Source organism: Coturnix japonica, chromosome 13 (genome assembly GCF_001577835.2).
Source record: "Coturnix japonica isolate 7356 chromosome 13, Coturnix japonica 2.1, whole genome shotgun sequence".
Lineage (NCBI taxonomy): Eukaryota > Metazoa > Chordata > Aves > Galliformes > Phasianidae > Coturnix > Coturnix japonica.
In genome coordinates this window covers 9,822,121-9,838,119 of record NC_029528.1, presented here as the reverse complement: position 1 = coordinate 9,838,119, position 15,999 = coordinate 9,822,121, and the positions used below count along the sequence as shown (strand labels likewise).

Below are 15,999 nucleotides of genomic sequence, written 5' to 3'. Positions count from 1 at the left end.
AGGGACTGTTTCAATGGAGATCATAAGCAGTTCTTCCTTCGCATTCTTTCTAAAGGAAGACCCCTCAACAATATGCTGTTACTGAATGTAAGCCCAGTTGTCCCAGAAAAATGCATGGCAGAATTATTTTGCAGCACTGTTAAGAAAAAGTGAACTTCTCAGCTTTGATTTCTGGAATCTCTACAGGTCTTTCAGAATTTGTTGAATATAAGCTGTCTGCCCATGGATCGTTTCCATATGTGTTCAGTCCCCTTGCTTTATGACATGGACACCTCCAGCAAGGCCTAATAGATAGAGCTGTTGCCTCTGAAAACATGCCACTCTTGTGTACAGCAGCGAAACCACTCTTCCTATGTTAGTCTCACTCCCAGCAACACACCAAGTCATGACCATGTTACATTTTATTACTATAAAAAAGCTTCACATTTTGTAATAAACTATATAACAAGAAATTGCCATCTTTAAGTAAACGGACCACTTAATGCAAAAACACAGCTATGAACTGTAGGCTTGATCTTGTCTTGTCACCCAAGGTTCATTACCAGCTAGTGAGCAAACATCTGAGCAATCTCACACCCCATTAACAGTAATCTCAGCTATGCCCAGTTCCCTTCATTTGTACATCATACAAAAATCTCCTTCTAAATTGCTTTACAGCTGACAATTAATACTTTATCAATTAGAGTGCTATCTGTGCTCTTGCTCTGGCTACCAGAAATCCCAGTGGCAGATATGCTGCTTAGTCTTGCCTGAGTTGCATTAAAGTAACATCTTGAGCACTCTAGTTATAGTACTGTAACACACAGAGGGTGAATTACTATTTGTTGTAGAGGATATTAAACAGACTTCACACATTATGATAGGTGGCAAATAACTAAAATAACATACATATAAAAAGCTAAAAACGTACTTAAATCAGAAACAGTGATAGATCCACAGAAGTACAGATGGCTTTAGTTCAAAACATGATTATATTTTCACCCCACATTGTGAAGAAAAATTGGGAACTACTAGTCAACATTTCTATAAGAAATACCAAAGTCACCTTTAATTGCATTGCAATAGGTAGTGATGAAGGTGACATTTTGTGTTTTTTAATTCATTGCATCTTGTTGCCCAGAGATAACAAAGGAGGAACATATTATGCATATTTTGGTCATTTTATACCTTTGTTGCAATGTGGTTAGTGAACCTTCATATATTACTTGTCAAAATCTTTGTCATTAGTATCTCCGTCAACTACTGAATGTAAGTAATTGAGGGGAAAAACATAATTTATACTTGATTGAATGCAGCAGCAATATAAGATAAGACAGGGAATTAAAGGAACAAAATGATTTCCAGGTGAAAAAGCAGGGAGAATTTTAACATTCTGGAACATAAATCTTTGAATCAGAGTTTTTATGTCTGTCTACTTCTGCAGGTATGAAGACGTAGACTCCATTTATTGTTGAATTATGCTGTCAGTTCTTGCAGTTCTGTATTTGCATTCTTGTATTTCATAAACTGCTTTCTCCTTTTCTTAAGTCTCAGGTAAAACCAGCACCTGCGTAAAACATAGAGCTTACTGTGCAGGGGAAGCATGGTAGATCTGATATTGTAAGGTGTATGAAGTCCACATATTTAAAAAAGAATTGAACATTCTCTAGTCTCTTTCAGGTGCTGTGATTCTGCAGCACCAGGAGACTTTCTTTTTCCTGTTAGAATTGTAATTTTTAAGCTGGTAATGTCTTTTTAAAACTTTTCTAGTAAAATTTAAAGTAGGATGTGCTACTCTAAGACTTGCTTAATGTTGAATGGATTCTCTTTCCATTACTCCAACACAGAAACATCACTAGTGCAGTTATTCACTGGTATTGTGAAAGAAAAATATTCCTGGATGAAAGAAAGTAATTGTAGCTTTCTCAGCAATTGCTTAATGATTATGTAATTTTTCTCAAATGACACAATACCAGGAAGATCAAGAAGTCACCTTCAGTGATATATGCGCTTAAGAGAAGCTGAATATTAGAAATCCTATTGCACTACTCCAGCAAGTTTGTAAATCCGCACCTCTCTCTCCTTTTGTAGTGAGCATTACAATTAAGTGTAAACAGAATTTTTGTTTTCCTGAAGCTGTTCTTCTCCAAATCTCTGCAGAGCAGAGATACCACGTCTAGAAAAGGAATCTCATTTCTGAATGCATCTTCAAAGTGTCACTGCACTCACAGATCGACGATGGCTTCCAGATTTAAAACCCGTAGCTTTTACTTTAGTTAGTTTGCCACCTTCCTGTCCAGGAGATGTTAATCCACTGGGTGCCTGGGTGTAACAGCCAGAAAGAGGTCCTGTGGAAGAGTCTGTAGATTCTTCCTCTGCCCACCTGTTAAAAAAATAGTATCCTTCCTCATGTGCCCAATTCCTGAGAGGATTCACCTCAGAGGCCAAAAGTCCCTGACTTCCTGCGTCCGCTTGAGGTACAGATGCTGCTGGATGTAAAAATGGTGAAAAACATAAGTGGCCAATGCTTTGGTCAAGGTCCTCATTAGGTGCTGGTGATGCTACTGGTGCATCAGAAGTAGTTTGTTTTCTTGACCTCAGTCTCTGGATTTCACAATCCCGTTGCCCTTTAGGAAGTTTATCTAACTGCTGAGCTTTCAAAATTAGGGATGCTCCAAAGGTTCCTCGAAGAGCAAAAATAAAGTACCTAATGAAAGAGGAAGAGAATGAGTTGTCTTAGCTTCTCCCACAGTCTTGCATTGTCTAGCACAAATCCTGTCACTAATTTTCCAATGCTCTTCAGGCCTCTGATAGATACCTTATACCCGGTAGCTGAAAGTGGGCTTCTGAATTTTAATGCAACTATACACTTATTTTCATCTGTATGGAGTCAACTACAGGCATAAAAATACTATATACATGATATTAGAACCATTTGGTCACTGAATAGTGCAAGAAAGATACACAGAAGCTTGCTAAGAGATTCGGTATTTGTGGAGCTTGGGATTATACTACTAAAACAGGCTAAAGAAAGAACCTTAAATTAATAGAAAACATAAAACCAGAAATTTAAAATCAGCTTGTGCGTTTACTCAGGAAGCAGTAAAAATGCTGTGTCCTACTTGCCAATACAGGACAGAGAATTTATATAGCTTTATATTGTGTGCAGCGAGAGTACACACACCTCTCCACATTATGACGATCTTATCTGAAAACCAAAGCCTCTTTCAAAATGTTTCTAATTGGGTTTGACCTTTACATACGTGACCTTTACAGAGATTTTACAGCAAACATCGGGGCTTTTTGAAATTGCATTAATGAAGGTGTCATTTTTGCATCTGGCTGCTAAATATATACATAAATAAGCATACAGTGTTAAAAATGCCAGCAAGTCAGACTGAGTACAGAAAGGGCTCTTAAAGCAATGGACTTGTCATTCCTCTCTGCATAAACAGGAATTTAAAAAATACATGGAATAAGAGAACTGTTTGAGTTGGAAGGGATCTTTAAAGGCCATCTAGTCCAACTTGCCTGCAATGAGCAGGGATACCTATGGCTCAGTTAAGTGCTCAGAGCCTGTCTAGCCTGACCTTGTGGGTCTGCAGGGAACACCAGCTCTCTGGGCAATCTGTGCCAATGCCTCACTGCCCTCATTGTAAAGAAAGGACTTTTTCCTTATATCCAGTCTGTATTAGCCATTCCTATGGTCAGGCTCCTACCATCTCTGTCTGTGAACATCTCAGATCAGAGAACTGTGCAGTTGCTAGTTACAACTGGGCAGCTAAAAGAACAACTACAGAGAACCAGTGCCCACGAGGTATAGATCACATTTGGCTCTGTCCTTACTCTCAAGTTGTTCTCTGTGTCTTATGTGCAAATTGCAGACTGGGTAGAAGTACATCTCACCAACAGACTTTGCCTGCTGCTGCCCCTCCTACAGCCCTGCAGTGTGAGATACACTGCAATATGCTGGCACAGCCAAGTTGTACCTGAACCTGGGAGCTGGATATTCTGTGAAATGAGGACTGAGAAAATAATCTTAGGTGTCTACAAGAGGGAACTGCAGTTTTCCAACTCTGAAGATATCAAGATGCAAATCTTTAGGCTCAGTATTCTGCTGAGGAACCAACACTTCTAACCTTGCTGAATTCTCAATATGGATTCTTAAATTCTTAGCAATGCATTTGATGCACACATGAGCAGAAAGCCCAGGGTCAAAAATGACACTGTGAATGTGGTCTGATAGGAAGACAAAAATCACACAGGAATAAGTCTGGAAAATGATGCTCTGCCTAGAAGACATGAGACCTCACTGAATTGTGTGTTGTTTATCCTGACCTGAAGTTATATAACATAACATGAAATCACAAAGGCATCTCCACTCAGCTGGGGAAATAAAAGTAATTGGAAGAGAAATATCATTTTTCCTTAGAGAGTTTCTTTAAGATGAAGTTAATACTCAAATTTTAATTCTTTACAGCATTACAAACAACAAGTGCCAAAAATGTTGTCTTGATTCTTCCAATTCCAGCATGCTGTGCTACTTCATCACAATTAGTACTGGAATAGTATTAGCAAGACAGTCAAACAGATCCCTGACTTTAATTGCCTAAGCAGAAATAACATTTTAAAATTTTAAATTTAAGTTTTAAATTTAAATTTGAGAGTGGCGCAGCTCAGGCAAAACATATCTTAAAGAGCGATTAAGTTATTAAGCATTAAAAAGTAGTAAGGTTACCACAGACATATATGGGAGCAGATTCATGGTTTTCAAGCCAGCTTTTCCCTGGAAACTATCAAAATAATTAGCCTTCCTCCAAATATCATTTAATTTCAATTACAGTTATCATATCTGACTAATCACACAGAATAAAACTAAGACTCTGGATTGGATGTAGAAAAGTATTTGATATGGAAACATTCTTAAATTTGGCTTACTGATGCACTATAATGCGCAGAAGCAACAGAATACGTTCTGTAACTTTCAAGGCACATAGGAATATTTCAAAGATATTTTCAAAGACTTGCTTTCTAGCCTTCATCTGCTCTACCACATTGTGTTTTTCACAATGAACAAATACATAAAGGATTTGTACCAGTGAACTTTGAAGCACCCAGAAAGAAAGTTTTTTTTCTGATGGGAAAATGAGGACAGTAACTGACTTATCTAGGGCTATAAGACTGAATAAATTAATGATTCACAAACCAGAAAGTTGAACCCAAGTTTCTGACTTCCAGACAAACAATCTATCTCTGCACCACGTGTGCCTCACAGATCTCCTACCTATAGGCATTGCTATTTCACCCAAATGCCTACAAATTCACAAAAGGAAAACCGAGAAGAAAAGAGTGCTTTGTTCATACCTTGGCAAGAGTGCTATGACTGGGGTGATAAGACACAGGAAATAGAAGGTGGGCTCTGAAAGCTGTTTCTCCATTATCCAGTAGGGGTTGGTAGGAGGGTTGCAGGCTACGCACACAGCATTGTAGATCAGAGAGAAGATGAGGTAAATTACCACGCTCCCAATTATCGTGATCCAGTGGAACAGTGTCTGTAAGAACAAAAGGACCATAAAATGACCACAATACATTTAAGACACTGACCCTGAGTACAAGACAGTAAACACACACAAAAGAAAACTAGAAAGCAGGTATCCTATAGATCCATCCTCTTGAAAAGTGCAGGCCAAATATCTGGAAATTAACTTATGAGACAATGGTGACAACTATTACAGTTCTTGAAATAACGTGTTCTGCTCATGTTACTGAACTATGTAAAAGTGGTGTACTGTCCAGTCGAAAGGCAAAGCAGAAGTGCATTTACAAAGCTATTACCCTGAGGCTAATAATAAATTCTGACATATTGTGAAGTCTCACTGTGTATGTTATTTACTTTTTGTGATACAGAATTAACATAAAGGACTCTGAAAGAAAACCATTTGTCTCTACAATATGTTATGTTTAGAAAATAAAAAAAAAGTCACGTGGATAATACAGGCTAAACACATACCCATGTTTTCATTTCTAGAGCCTGGTGCAACAGGATGGTCAGGAGGGAAACAGTATTGATGGGGTTTCCAAAGGAAAACACATCGATGTCGGAATCCTTGTATGCCTAGAAAACAGGCAAGTAGACTGCAATGAACCATGACTTTTTAGGAAATGGTTTCCTTTTCTTTTTTTTTCTTTTCTATTTTTCACAGAGAATTGGAGTCTGAGGATATGAATGACCCCTGTACTTACCAAATAGGGGACAAAGAAGCAAATGAGGCTTTGATAGAAGGCATCCAACATTGTAATAATAAAAGTCGACAGCTTGTATATCTGTAGGAGTTTACAGACAACAGTCATTATGATGGCATACACATTTCTGATCTGTCCTGCAGACATATTTGTTTGATTTTCTTCTGCTCAGCTACTCATTATAGCTAACTGGTCTCTCTTCATGAGCAAATGCCTCTTGAACAGGTGATTTAGAGCATAGACTTATCCCTGAACAGACATTTTCTCTTTGTTAACTAGACAGTAAGATTACTGGGAAAATTAGCCAGTCAGCCAGGGGTTGTAAAGTGGGATATAATCACTGCTTCCATCCTTCCCTGCAGGATCCAATTCCTCAAATTCTTTTTCAAAAACAGCTCTTCCTGTAGAGTTGGATGAAATTAACTTTTTTTTTTTTTTTTTTTTTTTTTTTAAGGGATCCTTCCATTGATGCATCTGTTTTGCACTATTTTAATGTGACTGCAAAACCTATGATGCCACAAACATTCTGGGAGTGACAGAAGGAAAGGTCCTACTGTTTCAAGGCAGACGTAATGTCAAATCAGATATAATGACCTCTTCATGATGACATGTGTGAGGTTCAAGAGCTCTTAAGAACGGAAGTCCAACAAAAAAAAACAACCATAGTGTTCTCCACTCACTAGACTAGATTCTTCTAAACATTACTAACCATGATGTGAACCCCAATGTACTTGTTAGTGATAAAAAACACAGTCCACAACAAGGAAAGCAACTACTATGAGGAGAGATAGAAACAGTTCCTAACTACCTTGCAATTTCGTGATCTAAAACTAAAAGAACATCAAATTTGGCCAATTTTCATTTTTATAATTACTAATTTATAATTGGGAATATGTGTTGCTTTGTATACAAACTCACAAAACCACACACATATAATATATGCATATATAGATATATGCATTTGTCATAAGCATACAGAGATTAGACCAGTTTTCTAAACCTGACAGAAAATACGAAGAAAAAACTTAATGTAATCTTACACATGTACTTTCTGAGCGTTACCATTTCTGACAGTTTAAAGTAAAAGAAGTAAATAAATGAAACACCTTCGGCTTGGAACAACCTGAACACCTAACTCTGACATAAACCTTTATATATTTAACTGGTCTGTTTCTGAACACAAGAGTAGAAAATAAAATTTTAGCTGTTCATTGACTTAAGGGTTTACATTTCCTTTCAGTGGGCTGCATTTTTTTAAAGGAAGATTTTTTTTGTACATTGAGACTGTTTGAAACTCCAAATCTCAGCAGAGTTTAGTCAGGAACCAGCCAAACTGCTTTTTTCAATTGTTATATTTCTCTTTTTAATCACTCCTTCTATTTTCTTTGTCTATTTGGACATTTTTCTATACATGGTGTGTTTAAATATAATACATGCACATGTGTTTGCTCCATCATCTTTTCTTCACATCAGAAACAAAAAATACAGGTCTGATTCACTAGTATGTCACTTTATTTAATATAATACAGCACACTTGTACCAAATCAGATTGCTCAATATATTTAATGGCAGAATAAACCTTTTCATTTACACCTACCAACGTTAAACACTCAGACTAACTCCCACAAGATGGAACTTCAGTTGTATATTCCCTAGGAGCTCTTCTGATAGTGAAAATTAACCCTTCTTTTTGTGGATATCAGTAAAATAGAATATATAAATAGATCATTCAGTTCCAGTTGAGTCTGAAACTCTTCCCTCCCTCCTCACAAAACCAAAAACACTGATGTCATTTGGCTTACCAAGCAGTTACTTCAGGAATCAAGACATACCTCAGAATTCTGCCCATTCTTGTATAACTCGGGCAAGCTCAGGAGTGTTTCTGCAGAAACATCTCTATCCAGAATCCCAAAGACCAGAGGGGGCAACGAGGTGAAGAAGAGATTGAAAAAAATCATCTGCCAATAATCTATCATTGTGTTGCCTGAGAACCCGCAGAAGAACTGGTACCAGAAGAGCAGATTGACGTAGCACTGTGGGAGAAGCAAGTACAAACCCAATGCTCTGTTAAAAGCTGAACTGTTGCTCCTTGTATGTGCAAAAGCACATCCCTTCGTGCTGATGTACTTTCTCTTTGGCTTGTGAAGGCAGTGGAGATGCACATTTCCTGTGGCTTCTTCTTTATGCTCTCCTCCCTCTCCCACCATGTTATTCCCTACTCTGAAAGCTCATGTGGACCCTTTAGTTTGCAGTGCGCAGGTTGTTTACACCTTACATTGTCCCATCAAAGAAGCTTATGCAGGACATTCGGTTGTTAACACAGTTTCCAAAGAATACATTATTTTAGTTAAAAATGCTTTCAGTAGACATCTCTGCATGCAGTTCCATAAAGCAGTATATCTTAAGGGACTGCTTCACACTGACCCGCTGTGATACAGCTTTATAAAAGCTGTTAGGTTTCTTAAAGAAAATATCAGAGAATAATTAAACAAATTGTTCACAGCTCTGAGTTCCAGACTTTAAAATCCTTTGAGAGGCTTGCTGTCAATGTGGAATCAAAGGCCTCCTGCTCCCTAATGGTACCAAGGAGATAATAGAACAGCAGCATCCTGGTCTGGAGAGCCATTTCACATTGCAGTTTCCTTTGAACTCTGAAAGGGTGCCCAGTTAGGAAAAAGAAAATTTTCCATTTCCATTACAAACATTAACACTGGCAGGACATAATCCTTATTCAAAATTACATATAAAAAAATAAAATATGGATGCTTTGAATTCTTAGTAAATAGTATTTCATGCTCAGAGTACATTTCACGTCAGATGGACTTGTTTGCACAGTCTTGCAGAAACAGTACTGCTGTCAGTTTTATGCACTTTACATTATTCTTCAATGCGCCATTAATTTGCATATACATTAAATTTTTAATAAAAATGCCAGATATGACTGCATCATTGCTTGCAATTGGTTCCTATCAAATTAAATGCAAAAAGAAAAAAAAAAATCAGGTTTCACAGGCAATCGTTTCTTACTGCAGAGTCATCTTCTGAATTCAAGCACTAATAATCTGCTGCTCCTTATGCAAATTTTATTTTGAGACTCATGGGTATTATTAATAAAGTTTCTTGAACTGCTATATAGAATTACGAAACCTTGAGTTCCTTTTCCCCCATGGAATTATGCTATTTCAATAGATATTTAGATTCCATATTTTTCTCAATTCTTTATGCAGCACATTACTAAGATGGAAATAGCAAACCCTAAACTTCTGCAAAGTGGAGAGACAGGAATTGCAGTTTCATAAAATAAAAATAAGAGAGCAATGTCTTCAAAAGCAAACCTAAAACAGGCCTTTACGTAGCGCTTACAAGGATGAAAACTTCCAGAATTTTAATCATCTTACCACATTTTTGTAGAAAAAGTAAATCACCATCTTTGCCAGACGAGCATAACACCAATGTCCATGGACGAGAAGCAGCTTTTTGAGATGCTTAAATCGGGATATTGCAAAGTCACTAGCCATCACAGCCTTCATTAAAAAGAACAGAAGTTAGGTTGCAGTATATCTTTTTCTCCCATCCAGCAAGATGGAATCTGTATATGGACTTTGGAACAATTTTATACTATTGCACATTTGTAATAAAAATAATTGAGAAATTTCTTTGTCTGCAGAACTCTCCATCTGATGAGAATAAGGAATGGGGATATGCAGCAAAGAATCTGAGGCAGAAAACACTGAAAATCAGCAAAGTCTGAAAGTGCTATAACAGAGACTGTTCAGAGACCAGATGCTAACCTAAAAGTGGACAGGCATCTGCTAATTTTCCAGGCTTATGAACAAACACTTATTTCTCCATGCGTGGTAATTGTTGGCTCAAACTCTCTTTTTTATCTGGACTCACAATTATGGACTACATATTCTTTGATGACAGTAATGATGCCAACCTGCTTCTTTAATGTGGCACTCAGACAACAGGACTACTATGAAACTTATTAATGAGCAAGAGCCTATTTGGCAAAAGAGAAGAGGAAGTAAACTGAAGGGATACCTGCATGCCTTCTTGGCCAGATATTCCAATTCCAACATCACCTGCTTGAATCATACTTACATCATTTGCACCATCACCTAGAAAGGGAAGACAGAAGTGAACAATAAAGGCACAAGAAAGGGTGCTTAACATGCCTATGTTAGAGTTAAAAAAAAACCAAAAAACAACCAATAATCGCAGCTGTGCTGTTATATGTAGGCTATTCTGTTATACCATGCATCTTCATTAGGGCAACTGATGGCATCAAGCAATCATGACCTCTAGGTTCTGATCTTGGTTGGAACATCCTCCTCAGCCTGGCACTGGGGCCAGATGGCTGGTGGCATGGACACCTTCTACATCTGCACTATTTTGTACATTTCTGCTTGGTGAACTCCATATGCTCAACGACATGCTTTGCAGCACCCTATTTCACTGAACTCTTTGAATTATATGACAAATTTTATTGTAATTGACAATGTAACAAGCCAGTTTCAGGATTTATTCTGCTCCTTTCAACTTTCTGCAATATGCTGAATACATAAGCAAAGTTCCATGGAAAGAAACAGCAATGATTGCCTGCAATGTGGAGAATGTGTATGAGTTTACCTGGTACAGCAAATGAAATGGAGTGGAAAGCTGAAACTTTGTATTTTGAAATCTGAGGCAAAGCAAGAAATTTAACATACCAGGCTCTTCCTTTACCTATATGCCTTGCATGGTCCACAGAGATGTACTTTTTAGTTTTAAGTCATAAAAATCAATTATGCAAGGATTTTAGCAGGATCACTTACCAAAAGCGATCAGGAAACTCAACACATTTCACATCATTTGAAGGTAAAAAGCAAAGGAGCCAGTATTTAATGCTACTCTGGGAATAATGCTATTTTCACCAGCTGGGAAAATCTGTCAGGAAAAGGCCTTTGTGAAAACACGAAACAGCAACTATTTCTGACTGCTTTACTTCCCTAGGTGAGTGGATTCCACAGGGAATGTGTACACATTTGCACTGCTGTGCTTGAAAGGAGCTACTGGGAGTTACAGAACATGGAGTGCTTTCATCTTGTTCAAACGGGGGTTGTATTTGCTCATTGAAAGCTAGAGGAGGACTTGCACATGCTTATCGATCAGGAAAGATTATTCAGTACTTGCTTTCCACTGTGTCTATCCAAGGGGAGTTAGAAGTAGCTTACGCAATGTACACATTCCATAAGTTTTCATAACTCATAGGGAAAGAACCCACTTCCCTCTTTCTGCTGTAAGATTCCAAAGAGTGGTACCTATGGACAGGGTCATCACTTTGAGCTGCCTCCGTACCAGCTTGACCACCATGCTCTTCTGCAGAGGGGTAGAACGGCAGCACAGCACTGAGCGGCAGAGCCGCGCCAGCTCCAGGAACCGCTCCTCCAGACCTCCCTGCAGGATTATGTCCAGTGTTCTTCCATCAATCACCAGCCCAAATTCAGGGCCGGGTGTCTCAGAGGCTGGCAAAGATGCTGAGATAAAGTCAAAAAGTTTCCTTTGTGGCTTTTCAACCTCATAATTCTTCCTCACTTCTTCCAAGGTTAAATTTAAGAGCGATTCACAAGTTTCCTGTGAGAAAACAGAAGTGTTGCTAGAAATAGTTATCTCCATCTCCCTTCACAGCACAGCACCTTACAAAGTGTGTGTTCATATAATTGTGCAGTGGGTTGAAGTCTATCAGATGAACACTGGGGAAAACCGACTGAGAAAGGCACTAATTCATCAGATTGAAGATTATTCCAGTGACGACATCAAATCATTCAGTGAAAACACTGCACATCTTATCATGTAGTTACCTACAAGGTGACATTGTTTCAGAACAGCAAATAAGCTCCTTTCAGGAGGACATATTTCTATTTGCAATGCTGAGAGCTCAGAAAGAAAAACAAAAAATCTTTTTTTTTTTTTTTTTTGTTAAAGGGGATTTTTTTAAAACAAGCTCTGATGTGAATGATTTGAGATAGTCCAGCTCTTGCTTCCCTCAGAAATAAATGATGGCAGAGAAACAAGAGGTTCAGCTGTTCAAAATTACTCAGTAACTTTGACAGTTTGGCCTTTTCTAGGTCACAGATCAGATCTGAGTCAAAGGGACAGAAATAAAGCTTTGTATTACACAGTTCTGTGCCTCAGACACAAGCTAAGCTTTTCCCTGTTAGCAAATTTACCTCATTTTGGATCAGAGCTCCTTTCCACACGTGCACATCCTGAGTGGATGTAGCAACCCATGCTGCATCCCATGCCAATTGATGGGGGCACTTTTACCGCTCCCCTACAGATCTCCCAATTTGGTGCACAACTATCAGAAAGACACCACAATGATCTAAAAGTTATTTTGCTGCCTGTTAGTGCTAAAAGTCTTCCTTCTGTGGCACAGAACTGAATACCTGAGGAGCTAATCACTCATTTTCCTACCTCTTTGTCAGCTTTACTGAGTGATGATTCAGTTCTGAAATGTTATTTTCACTTTATGTTGCATAAGGTAGATGTGTAGGATGTTTGCAAGATTTAAATTACACTTCAGTGGGAGGTTCTGGAATCAAATGTTCCTCTGACACCTAATAAAGAGTTGCATCTAGCCTGCATGCCGAAATCTCCCAAAAATATTGAAGCGACATCATGCTTTTTGTGAACAAACCAACAATTTTATGGGAAATTCCAGGATTGCTGGGGTTTTCATTTTTAAATGAATCCCTCCAAATTGTCTGCTTGTGTTGTGCCTTACTGGAAGATGGCTAATTTCCAGCATTTCAATAAGATGCTGATCTTAGGGCAAGAAAGACAATCCTTTCCTGCTGTCACTGTGGTTCTCCAACAGCCACCCTTGCAATTGTCTCCTCTTGTTGAGCCTCACATCTTCCTGAGCACTAGAAGAAGTTGGGTGAAATAATTACAGAATAGATTGGAATTTCTTGATGCAGTGTTCAAAATTGATTCAGACAGCAAAATGAAAAACGGGCAAAGATCCTAAAATATTTCACCCTCTTGAATTCAGAATCCTGCAGGGGAAGAACACGAGCACAAACAAAGATGAACTTCTGGAAGAAAATTACCCATAGGTATAAGAAGTGCTGTGGTATTTTCCACATGAATCCACTTCAGCTATAATCTTCTATTAACCCCCACCAAATGCTCTGCACTTCAATGGGTATTTAGTTTAAGAGTTAACTTTATCAAAATTAAAGGGTTTCTGTGAAAGGAGAAACCTTTGTTTGTATCATTTGTTTTCCCCCACTGCAGCTATCAGAAAGCTTCCCAGAACTTGTGACCTTGGCTTCATTTTGAACCACATACATTAATGCAAGCAACTCTATGCATGCAGAGTGCACCTGACCCAGCCTGATGGCCCTGCTGGGTGCTGTAGGTGGGCACACGTAACTGTTTCCTGGAGGTGGGGTGGTGCTGCTTGCAGCATCCCCCCTCTGACAGAAACCATCTTCTAATTTCCATCCTAAATATATTCATTCTGCCTTCCGTTAAAGCAGATATGCGTATCAAATGAAATTACACATTGAAGCAAGGAATGCATTCCGTGCCAAATTCCATATCATCTTTGTGTGTTTCCCTATTTCCTTGACATTAAAAGAGAGAGACATTTACATAGAATTTTATTCCTTTTTGGAGAGCTACAAGCTGCAGACAAAAGAAGCTAGAAAGTAGGCCATCTAACTGTTCTATACAATTGCCTATCGTAAGAAAAACAGTCAGTATTTTAACATTATTTAATTATCCTCACAATAGCTTTATGGGGAAAATCAAACTTGGATTAGGAATCTATCTTCTGTGGGAAGAAAAATGGAGGAAAACATGACAAGTGATTTGCCTAGCTCAGAAAGAAGCCCTGCCTCCTCCCTTTGACCTCTTAACTACAAAAGGGCTTTTCTCATGACAGCTCTCATTGCTGCTTTGTGTGGCTCACAAGTGCACGAAGAGGACAGAGTAGCACCATGCTGTACCTCACAGCACATGGGGCTGTGTGGTAAGAGAGCATTAACAGCAAAACAGGGATGAGGGCAGCACAGAAGGCCTTTCGGACATTAGAAATGGTAAAGACTGGTTTCCCCTCTGCAATTAGTTCTGGCTTGAACTTGCTCATCCCTAAGTCTGCCTCTCAAAGCCATCTGCCTTGCCAGGATGCCTGGAGCAATGAAACATATAGCTGTGCACTGTGGTGGACATTCCACTTGCTGAAAGCAATGGTTTCTCTGGTATCCTACTAATGTTGCTTCAAAACTGCAAAAGAAAAGGCTGTTTTTCTAAAGCTTTTAATTCTCACTATCCTTAATGGCATCTACCTTTGTTGCAAGTTTCTCTGTTTCTCTTTGTCCAGGTGGTTTTAGGAATAGCCATACATTACACTACTAATGGTTCTCTGCATTTCCATGAGTCACAGGAGCTGTCAGTAATGCCCTTCAAGGGCATTTTGGAGCATCTTTGCTTTTCCCACCATCTGGCATTCTCATTGCCCATGGAAATTCAGGGAGTATCTGTGTGCATCTACAACTAAATGTGCCATGATGGAGTGTCAGTAAAGTCACCATATCTTCAGCTGCTCCACAAGAACTGTATTTAGGTATGTGAGAAGGTAAAATGTTGCTTACTCAAAAAGACGCCCCTTCGTTCACCAATATATTTCTGATTCAGCCTAATCAGGGAACACACAACTAGACAGTCCTGAATTTCATTAAATCCACACCTGCATTTTTCGTTGGTTTTTTTTTTTTTCTTCCCATACTGACTCATGCAAATACTCTCCAAAAGCCCAAATTCCTACAGATATCACCTGGATTTATAATACCACTGCAGCTGAAATTTCCATTGCAGTGTGGAAAGATAACTAGCAATGCTATGAAGGAATCGGACACTGCATTTATCAGGACTGCATGTATAATGAATCACAACAGCATATAACTCTCTTTACAAAGCTCACTAGAGAGGTCATTTTTAGAGAAGAGAGTTTTTATTTGGGAAACTCATTTTATTTTAAGTGAACTAAATTATACATGACTATCTTGTGTTCCGGCTCATCCTGTTATACTTGGTCTAGAGAGTATATGGCCTAATGCAGTTTCATGGATTTAGCTGTGTTTATTTGTGGTTGCAGCCTAAAGCAAAACAGTGTCAAGCTGCAAGCTGTGAAGAAATGGAGAGACAGCACTCTCTATTTCTCTGTACTCACCTTATTTTCTGTGTTAATGGTGAAGACGGTGTCCCTTTGGTCCAGTAGCTTACAGGAATACGCAATGTTAACTGCTGTTTCCTGTTTGTCTCCTGTCAGCACCCAGATCTGTACCCCAGCTTCTCGAAGCGCTGCGATAGTGTCAGGCACTCCATCTTGCAACCGATCTTCAATCCCTGTTGCTCCTGGGCAAACAGGAGAAAAAGACGTGAACTGACTTTCTTTCATTTGGAAAGCATCTTACTTTCTTTTTCTTAAAGACAAATGATTCAGTCATTATCCTGATCTTATAAAGAGTTGAATCAATGTATTGTCCAGCAAATAAACACACAGGCACAAAATCTGCATTTGGATTAAGACCTAAATCTGTCATCAATCAAATTCTGGCTCTTCATTTTACTTGATACTAGAACAATGCATTTCATTTCTTCTTAATAATCCAAAATGACAATGTACTGGCAGAGGAATTACACCATATGCATTTTTAAAGTACTGCATCAAGCCCCATAAAAGCAACCAGGAAAGATGAACTTTGGCTATTTAAATGAATGCTA

At 38.6% G+C, this 15,999-nt stretch overlaps 1 protein-coding gene across 3 annotated transcripts in view; it reads right to left on the bottom strand.

The window, feature by feature from the left end:
- Positions 1–383: 383 nt before the first annotated feature.
- ATP10B (ATPase phospholipid transporting 10B (putative)) overlaps positions 384–15,999 on the bottom strand; it is a 70,930-nt gene continuing 55,314 nt past the window's right edge. For all 3 annotated transcript variants that reach the window (XM_015876344.2, XM_015876342.2, XM_015876339.2), the window contains 9 exons: positions 15,446–15,630; positions 11,526–11,838; positions 10,267–10,343; positions 9,621–9,746; positions 8,055–8,255; positions 6,223–6,303; positions 5,990–6,094; positions 5,344–5,531; positions 384–2,686 (listed from right to left, as the gene is read on the bottom strand). In XM_015876344.2, coding sequence (XP_015731830.1) covers positions 2,188–2,686; positions 5,344–5,531; positions 5,990–6,094; positions 6,223–6,303; positions 8,055–8,255; positions 9,621–9,746; positions 10,267–10,343; positions 11,526–11,838; positions 15,446–15,630 — 1,775 coding nt within the window. In that variant the 3' untranslated portion in view covers positions 384–2,187. The remainder of the gene's footprint in view (positions 2,687–5,343; positions 5,532–5,989; positions 6,095–6,222; positions 6,304–8,054; positions 8,256–9,620; positions 9,747–10,266; positions 10,344–11,525; positions 11,839–15,445; positions 15,631–15,999) is intronic.